The sequence below is a fragment of the Conger conger genome, chromosome 13 (genome assembly GCF_963514075.1).
Source record: "Conger conger chromosome 13, fConCon1.1, whole genome shotgun sequence".
Classification (NCBI taxonomy): domain Eukaryota; kingdom Metazoa; phylum Chordata; class Actinopteri; order Anguilliformes; family Congridae; genus Conger; species Conger conger.
This window is the reverse complement of record NC_083772.1, coordinates 12,400,897-12,410,974: the sequence shown is the minus strand read 5'-3', so window position 1 is coordinate 12,410,974 and position 10,078 is coordinate 12,400,897. Positions and strand designations below refer to the sequence as shown.

The following is a 10,078-nucleotide window of genomic DNA, read 5'->3' as shown; positions in this document are numbered from 1 at the left end:
CGAAACCTCTGCTCTGATCCCACCAAATGCCTCAAAACTTTGGACGGCACTTCACCTTGCAGCAGTATAATGACCCCAAACATACACTACTGCTGAAGCAATCAAGTTTCAGGGCTGAAAAGTGGAATGTTATTGACTGGCCAAGTCAATCACCTGCCACTATGTTAAAATTGAAGACAGAAAGCCCTCAAAACAAACCGCAACTGAAGAGCCTTGCAGAGCATCAGTAGGGATGATACTCAGCGTCTGGTGATTTATTGTGGGATTTGCCAAAGGATGTGCAAGCAAATACTACATTTTATGACTTTAAGAGTGTTCATTTGTCCAATTACTTTGTTCCCCTAAAATGTATGTAAAAAAATAATTTTTTAAAAAAGGCTGTAATTCCTGCATGGATCACATGATACGGATGTATATAGCCTCAAATTAAAGCTGGTATTCAGTACAGAACCAAAACAAAAATAGTCACCAAACTTTGACAGGCAGTGTGTGTGTGCGTGTGTATATATATATATATATATATATATATATATATATATATATATATATATGAGAGGATAGATTCCCAGATTTCCTTCGCACAGTTGCTGAAATTTGAACTGATCCCTCCTTTTCGGCTTTGAAAGCAATACAAATACTCCATGCATCAATTTTACATAGTTATAGACACAACACACAATAAATGGGTTTGATCCTAGGTTTTAGTGCTTTCTACACATTTTCCACCTCATCAATAAAACCTTGGGGTGACACCTATCGACATTTTTGGTGTGATCACCAGTGAAGCTGAAGTGTGCCAACATGAATCGATGACAAATTGGTAATTAACCAACTGAAAAGTATGTAGATCAACGTTAAAAACAAAATGATACGTTCAAATGAGATATTTTTGTATCTAGTCTCCCCAGGTTCATATGCCATATTCAATCGGTTGTGGTAAAGTTGATTCCTATGACTTTAACTGCACCAATAGGACCCCATTCAGGCTCGGTCATGAGGCACCTTTAAATCTGTTAATATTTAATTATATAGCATGCATGCTGTACAGTGGCTTCATGAAGTATTGAGACCCCATCACTTTTATTTTATTATATAAATATTGCCCATCAATCTACACTCAATAACCCATAATGACATAGAGAAATCATGTTGAGACTTAAGTGTGTATATATATAACTGAAATCTTACAGTATTCAAACCCTTAATTCAGTACTTTGTAGAAGCCCCTTTGGCAGCAATTACAGCTTTGAGTCTTCTTGGGTAAATCTACAATCTTTGCGCACCTGGATTTGGGCAATTATCCCATTAGTCCTGGCAGATTCTCTCAAGCAGATTGGATGGGAAACATGGTAGGTAGGTTCTCCCATCTCTGCAGAGGACTTCTTGCCCAGTTACTCAGCTTGGCTGGATGGCCAACTCTAGGAAGAATCCTGGTGGTCCTTCTTCCATTTCACAATTATTAAGGCCACTGTGCTCCTGAGAACACTCAAATATTTTTAAATGGTTTTATACCCTTACCCTGATCTATGCCTCACCACAATTATATCACAGAGCAGGTCAACAGAGACTTGGACTTCATGGCTTGGTCTTTGTCCTGACATTCAGTGTGAATTGTGGGACCTTATATATACAGATGTTCACTTTTCAGGATGCACCTGACCACAATTTGGAGTGTCACAGCAAAGGGTCTGAATAATTATGTAAATCAAATTGTTGCATAGATGTCTCCATAAAACCTGAACTGACATCAGGTCGCATTAGTTCGTAAAAAGTCACTGTCACATTATAAAGTAGACGGAACCGTCAACATTCGCCGGATTTGCAACACAACGTGACAGGGTTGCTGGCACGGAACTGACGTAAATTTACGAGGACGAATGATGTGGCAAAAATCAAAGGACGAATCGCAAATAAATAGTGCCACTGATATCGCTTATATGATCTAAACTAAGTCACTTCTTACTCGTACACAAGCTCGCCAAAGTTTTGCTAATAAGTATCCACATAGTTGTGAAAAATAAACCCCCCAAAAAACTGAATATCGATTATTTTCTTGAGAAAAGAACGTGTCTCATCCTCTTTAAGTTATGCGTATCCTTTCGCCACGCGGAGGCCCAAATCAGTTTCCGGAGTGTTTCTCTCCTGAGCTGTTTCCGCCGCCATTGCGGGTTTTCGGAGTTCAGTGCTGGTGCCACTGATCTTCATTCAGGGAGAAAAAGCACAAACACCAAGCGGGCGGCCAGAACAACACGCGCGGTCCCATAGCCTCTGCAATCGCAAGTCCGAACAGATCCCCATCTCCCCTTTCAGACCTTCATCTAGTCAGCTGTCTTGGCTTCGACCTGTGTTGAGAAGCCGTAGTAAGTAGCTTGGAGATCCAGGACTCCGGGAGGAGAGAGCAGAGAGGAACCGCCATGGCTCAGATCCTACCGATTCGCTTCCAGGAGCACCTGCAGGTACGTCGTAATAAATGCTAAATGATGCCGTTAATCTAATTGCCGGGGGAACTGCCTACCCAATCTCTCCGAATTCCACTGCCATTGGGAAGCTAACTATCGTTGGCTAACTAGCTTTTTGGCTTGCTAGTTATCAGAAGCGATAAATGAATGACCTCCCTCCCTTCCTCAAATTCTAGCGTTAGCTAGCTAATGTTATCTAGCGGGCTAAGTTGACTATGCGATGTCGTACATCACAGCAGCAAATTGGCTCGCTAATGTTGCCTTCAAATCACCATAGTTACACATCTAGCCGGCTAGTTACATCTGACGTTAGCGCAACGTTAACTAGGCTAATGTGAACTTGCATGACCACAACGGCCTTTATGTCATCCATGTTTTAATTGATTTTATTTCTCAGCATTTTCCTACAGTTTGTAATCTGTATTAACCGCTTGCTATTTTTGCTTATTAATCATGTAAACGTTAGCTAGTAAGCTAGATGTCATAGGCACTCAAATTGAATAATAGCATTGTTAAACTATGTAGCTAACGTTAGCTAGCCTAGCTAGAAACATTTAACTGCATAACGTTAACGTTGCCGTTAGCTAGCCACTTGCCAAAGGAAAGTCCCATGAAATTGCCCATTTGATAGTAGGCGAGCTAACTTAGTGCTATTAGCAGCTATCTCGGTTGCGGAATAGCTAGCCTAGTTAGCTGATGTATTTGCTTTCATCTAGCTAACGGTATGGAATGCCAGCGAGCTCACGATCACGATAACGTTAATTAGCCAGCTAGCGACCGTTATCTGTCTAGGTTCTTGCTTTGTAACTTCCGTCACTGCTGGCTAGATTTTATTTTCTCGTCATTAGTTATAGCTAATCTTCAATGCACTGTGCATTCGTCTATTAACGTTAGTCATTACTCTGTTTGTAAGGCAGGTCCTGAGATGACTAACTTCGTAGCTAACGAGATGACTTTCTCAGTCATCTCATTGAGGATGCAGAAGCAAACTTAACTTAGGCGAAGACCGCTTATTACATTTTAACAACTGTCTTGATGTTTCCCCCATTGCTTTTATATTGTAATAGATTCACCTGACGTTACTTTTCCAGGTACCAACCAACAGAGTTTGTTAAATTGTGTCGGTAAAACAACTTCATTGGAAAGCTCTTTGAGAACTGCATAATGCCATAATGATGGTACGATGGTTTCATATGCGAGTATCCCAATCAGAATTGACAATCCCATTATATAGAATTAGAATTTCATGGCGGTTTAGCACAAACTGACAGTATTGGTGTGCACGCGTGCTATTGAATGGCCATGTTATCCCTGTCGAGCTGTCACTGTATGTTCTGCTGGGGAGTTGCATTTTAAAACGTGTTGAATGCAGTTATCAAGGCCACTTTATGTAAAATGAAAGACAGTTAATGCTTGGTTCGAGTAACCTTTACTTGGTAAAGTAAGGTAAATGTCATGAATGGAATTTTGCTTTGGCACACCTTAGAGCTTATATAAATTGGCACAACTGGTATTCTTTACATAGAAATTGAAGTGATACCAGCCACTCAGCCAGTAATGTTTTTGTTGTGACCTAAGAATTGCTTTGTATTAAGGACACTTAAATCAGTCAAAGTAGTCCATGCATTGAGTTTCAATTCCATTCAAACTACTAAAATCGCGTGGCTGCACGAGCGCTCTGCATTCAGAGAATTGTGAACTTGCATAGAGATGATGGTAGGTTAATTGTTGGTTAAACGCTCTGTCTGGATTCTGCCTTAATCTTACCTCTCTGCTTTTACTGGGCTCTCTACTGATTCATGTACACTTCCCTGATGGACATTTTCATTATTTAAAACTTTTTGGTCATTTTGAGCCCGTCCCTGATGCTGCTTCCTAAGTCTCATTCTGCTTTGGTTTCCTGTCAGAGTGGGTAGCACCACAGCCTGCAGCTACAGAAATTGGCACCGATCTTTACCATGGGCTTTGAGCGGGCCATGTGTGGCCTAGTTTGGGAAGGGCAAACCTTGACCAATGATGAGCCATTAGCCCATCCAAAGATTCAGCCTGGGAGGCGAATCCTCTTCTCTTCCTGAAAAGTTCAGTTGGATACACACTCTTTAGATGCCTTTCCTGATCCATGTATGTATGTCACATGCATCTACTTGTATGCATAGTGTTGCAATAGGCCTATATCCCATGTTGAATGCGATATCAGCAGGGAAGCAGATGCACTGACGAGCCCTCTGGACTGCACAATTAGGCCATTTTGGATTTGCTTGCGCAGGTTACATGTTGCTACTTGGCCTTCCAAGTTATGTAGCTGCGTTGCATTTTATTTTATTTTTTTCTTAGCTTGAAATACTATGCAGACTGTTATTGAGATATGTGTATAATCAGTCTTGCATTTCCCTTGGCTAAAAAACAAAGTCTTGATTGTGTTTGTGTGTTTGAATTCCCGTTTTCACTTCCTTTTGAGGTGTTGCTTCCATTATCTCTGGATTTTTATTCTCCTTTGCTTAATGTCAGTGTTCTCTTACAGTTTAAGAGTTCAGTTACTTCTTGGTGAATCTGCCTCAGTTAGTGCATCTTATTTCTTATTAAATAGTACTGATTACAAAGTCTTGTTTTTGGTTTCACTTAGACATGCTCAAACTCAGTTTCCGTAACCTTGGGTAATTGTGACTGACTGTGATGCCCAAAAGCGATTGTTTATTACTAGATGGCGCAGGACAACATGGGAAGAAATATGAAAGCAGCCAATTTGATAATAAATAAATAAATAATAATAATAATAATTCTGGCTGTCCCATTCACTATTTGATGCACTAATCGGTCTATGAAAATGCACAAAATACAAAGGAGAGCTAGCGGAATGGCGCAAGTAAACACTACTCATTAAATAGCCTTTATAATCGTTTATTATAAAGAGTGTAACTGTAAACCTTAGGCTGTTTCTTTCTAAAATGTTAATGAGTCTCCAGTGTGACGACTGTCGCACTCGCTGTCTGCACTTCTGCACATGGATTGATCATCGTTCTAAGTTGGTGTAATTGCCTGTCACAGTGACAAAGCTTAGTCATATGTCTGGGTAAAAAAAAAAGTGAGTGGTGGCAATCTTTATCTCGGACGTGATCCTGCAAACTCGAGAATTTAGTTTCCTTCCTCACTCCCTCGAAATTCCTCGGGGAACGTGTTCCACAGTCACCTTTCCCTGAGGTCACATGGTCACGGTGGCTCCACGTGAAAGCGTTGGGTTAAATGCAGAGACAATGGCAGGCTTCCTGTTATGAACATCTGCCCCAAAGCTCTGTACCATCAGCACTCTGCATCCTTCCTTATGCTCTGAGTTATAAGCTGACTGAGAGCTTTCTATAGGAGCAACGGAGGTAAAGAGAGACTACGTTGTCACGCTTTGCCTTCATCGTGTGGGGGGAAAGCCATGTCTCATATGGAGTTGTTGCTGTACTGTAATGGAAGGCCTTTTTGAGGCTAATAGGCGTGCAGTATCAAATGGGGAAAATGTCTTAATGACTCCAGTTATAAATGTGCTCACCGGTCTTGCTCAGTGGTTTTTCTTTTTTTCTTCTTTTTTCCTTCTCCATCTCGGCCAGCTCAGTTATTTTTATGCAGCCTAATGCATTTTCGAAATCACCCTGCGTTTCCATCAGTCATACATACTACAATCGTAAGAATTAATTTTTAGCTGGCAACTTTGACTGCCCTTTATTTTAACGCAAGGAAGCCTGTGCAGAGTAACATCGGTATGATACGAGTGTAATCTTTCTTCTTTAGTCATGATCCTTGTGAATTATTAAGAGCGCACTTTCTCTCTGTCCCAGAAGCACACGTGGGAGATTCAGATAGAACATAGGTAGAACATAGACCTGATTATAGTTGGTGTTTAATTTTGCTTTGTCTTTATTTAGATTTGTCTTTATTAGCATCAGATTTGCATATGCTTTGGTCAGCTCTTTTGACAGTCCCTAAGCTGTGGCCTTTTTTGGAGATGGGGGGTCTGTCTATTTGTAAGTACCCGGTGCTGTTCATTAAATCTAGCTGCTAAACCCAGACGTGATCTACATTTGGCTTACTTCAAATGCATCAGTAAAATTTGCATACTTCACTGTTGTGTATAAGGTAGAGAAAGTACCAGATTCTGCCTTGGTGAATGATATCACAAGATAAGGATCCAAGTCAGTCAGTAAAGCAGATTTTACTTAGCCTAATTATCAAACTCTTCTTCTTTCTTTTTATTTTATTTATTTTTTTACCATCTATAGGTTTTGCACAGTCTTGCACTAAAAACTACTTGTTTTAGTTTTAGAATTACTCTAATTACTTAGAACCTATCCAGTTTCTCTCTGAATTAATGTGGCAATCTGACCAAAGCTTTTATTTCTTTATTTTATTGGAGGTTTATTTAACCAGTGATGTGTGGTGAGCATTCGACTGCAAAATGGCTGCCATGTATCACCCCAATGGCTGCGAAGCATGGGCCACCTGAGCCCTCCTCCTTTACTGCAAGAGGCTTTTAAATTATGGAAGATGCAGTGAATAATAACAGTTATTAGCAGTAGTGCGTAGCACACCTTGAGAAAAGGCCACAATCCGATCGATACATTGTGCAAACAAATTCTGAATTGCTTATTCAAATGTTTTTTTCACTGGGCACATCCTATAGAAAAATGAGCCCATCTCCGCTGCAGATTAGTTGAGATTTTGTTTTGCTTTTACACTGCATTGCTGTTAAATCCATATTTTTAGTTAACTGTACTAATTTTTCCTGTGCTGTTAGCAGACTTCTTCTTCCCTGGTCTTTCCTTGGTGGTGTGGTATGTAGTCGTTCTGCTCAGTCCTGTGCTTTTCTTATGGCTCTGGGTGCTCTCAGTCCTCCTGTCACCTCAGCCGAAACAGGTCGTGGACTCTCGGCTGTTATCTGCCGTTTTACTGATTGGTAGATTAAAAAGCGGCATCCCTCATTTCACACTGACCTCTGCATCATCGGCAGCAATGAGAATCCCATCTGTGTCACTGAATGAACCTCATTATTAAAGCTTCCAGGCAGAAAGGCTGTAAATAATAATAAATAAAAATGCCCTCGGATTGCCTCTCGGACAGGTTTGGGGACTGAGGCGCACCGTTTAAGCGAAACCTATTTTCCTCCCCCGTTTGGTGTATAGCTCCAGAACCTGGGCATTAACCCGGCTAACATCGGGTTCAGCACTCTGACCATGGAGTCGGACAAGTTCATCTGCATCCGCGAGAAGGTGGGCGAGCAGGCGCAGGTGGTGATCATCGACATGAACGACCCCAACACCCCCATCCGCAGACCCATCTCCGCAGACAGCGCCATCATGAACCCTGCCAGCAAGGTCATCGCACTGAAAGGTAGGCCCGCGGCCTGATGTTACTGCACTCATGATTTACCACTGCTCTTAGATGCATGACTATTTATCTGATTCATTTTGGTTAATTGTGTCATTGTTAACTATAGGTTTAATTACATGGGCCATTTTAGTAAATTATCAGGGAAAGTTTTCACCGAGTATAGTGTTTCATGCGTGCAACTATCTTTCAATTCTAATCGGGTTAAAATGAGATCTCTGTTCTCCTGTCTTTGTAAGTGTCACCCATGTGCACATGTACAGCTATTTCTAGTTTTGTAAAGTAGTTTTTATTGGCCAGTGTGTTTAACTTAGGAAAGTAAATTGAATTTACTGCCTTGCTGTCATAATTGCTTTGTCTGTTTTTGTTTCTTTGTTTTTGTTTTGTTTGTTTCTTTACCGCTTTCTTATGTGTATGCAGACGGTGAGTTAAAATTTATGTATCCTGATTTGTGGAAGTTATAATCTTGTTTTAAATACTTTCATTTCTAACATTCATGCTTTTTATGGTAACACAAATGCTTGCAAGTTTGAATATAGGAAAGTTGAAGCATAGCAGTTGGGGGCTGGTTTTGGTTGGTTGGGCCCAAGACGAGGTGTAAAGCTTATTTTAAGCATATGTGGTGTTAAGTGTATTTTTGGAATGTCTGTTTACTACCACACACCTTTAAGTTCTGAGCTTGTTACTTGGTAATGCAGTAAGTCCAGGACTGGGACCCGCAAGGTCGGTGGTTCGATCCCCGGTGTAGCCACAATAAGATCTGCACAGACGTTGGGCCCTTGAGCAAGGCCCTTAACCCTGCATTGCTCCAGGGGAGGATTGTCTCATGCTTAGTCTAATCAACTGTACGTCGCTCTGGATGACAGTGTCTGCCAAATGCCATTAATGTAATGTAACGCAAAGTCCACTCTGTATTGCAGACCCTTAATTCTGACATTAGTCTCTGTTTGTTCCATGATAATGGAGGCTTTGATATTGGCGGCCTTTGCTGATAGTGTGAATTGTGCTGTGGTTTGGTTATAGTTTGTCAGAAATAGCCGACTGCTATGTGCAGCCAGCAATATTCATTAATAGTCTATCAAGTAGAAAGCATTCACAGAGAGCCGCACAACCATTTAAGAACACTTTATGCAGCTGTGCCCTCATCGTTTATTTCAGCAATTAGAAAAGGAGATGGACACTGCCATCCAGGACATCAGAGTAGAGAGGAGGAGAGGAGAGAAGCAGAGTGATAGATAAACAATGCACTGTCACTATGCTGAAAGAGTGATCCTGTTGCGAATTGTGGTTCACTTGCATGTAAGAGTTTCCATACGGTAATGAGATTATTTGTCAAGTGTGTAGAATTTGTACATGTTTTGTTGGTGATGATCCTCCCATTTAAGAAACATGCACGAAAGTGGTCTATTTATTAGGTTAGTTACTAAACATTTTCTCTGGGGGAGGATGCCCATTGGTCCCTGCTACTAGAATCTGGGCTCAGCCCCTGATGGCCACAAGTCCTCCAAACGCCCTTGCACCGGGCTCTTAGATACACAATTATACAGTGGAGAATTAAAGGAAGGAAACAGAAACCATTATTTTAGCCATTTCAACTTCAAATTCACAAAAAATGCCTGTTTTTGATTAATTGGTTTCTGGCAGTTGGTTGAAAATGAGATTCATTATGACTTGTTTGAAAGGTTAAGTGAAATGTTCCCACAATATAGTTTAACTGGACAGTTGTCAGGGCTGCTGTGGGAGGCTCAGTGATTCGAGTTGCACACTGCCTGGCTCTAATGATGTGCTTGTGAGTGATCTAAAAGCAGCCCGGTGCTTTCTGGGTGGTTGTCGTCCCTGTGAAAGTCGTCTGTGTCATTCCCTTTTCTGTAATGTGTATTCACACCCCAGCGTGACCCCTTATCCACCGTGATGTGAAGGATTTCAATCAATATTCATGAACCAGTTCTCACATTTGAATTTTAGTCAGAAATGCCCTGGCATGACCAATGTTATGTGTGTGCGCTCATTATCCCATCCTGCAATTGTATGCAATGTACGGGAAAATTGACCATTTTGCAGTTAAAAGCTTTAGCACTAAACCACAAAATCACAGAACCTTACTGAAGTCGGCAGGTCCGGTTTTTGTTAACCCGTTCTGGGGCCAAATTCTTTTACATTTACCCCCAGATGTGGTCCTTTTGGTTGAGTTATGTATGAAGGTAAAGGAACACGTTCAGGTTCAGTTCAGGTTGTCGTTGATGGGGAAGTGC

The 10,078-nt window shown here is 41.1% G+C and overlaps 1 protein-coding gene across 4 annotated transcripts in view; it reads left to right on the top strand.

Annotated features, from left to right (window-relative positions):
• Positions 1-2,137: 2,137 nt before the first annotated feature.
• The window catches only part of LOC133108020 (clathrin heavy chain 1-like), a 38,577-nt gene continuing 30,636 nt past the window's right edge, over positions 2,138-10,078 (top strand). For all 4 annotated transcript variants that reach the window (XM_061217428.1, XM_061217427.1, XM_061217426.1 and 1 more), the window contains exons 1-2: positions 2,138-2,456; positions 7,622-7,829. In XM_061217428.1, coding sequence (XP_061073412.1) covers positions 2,415-2,456; positions 7,622-7,829 — 250 coding nt within the window. In that variant the 5' untranslated portion in view covers positions 2,138-2,414. The remainder of the gene's footprint in view (positions 2,457-7,621; positions 7,830-10,078) is intronic.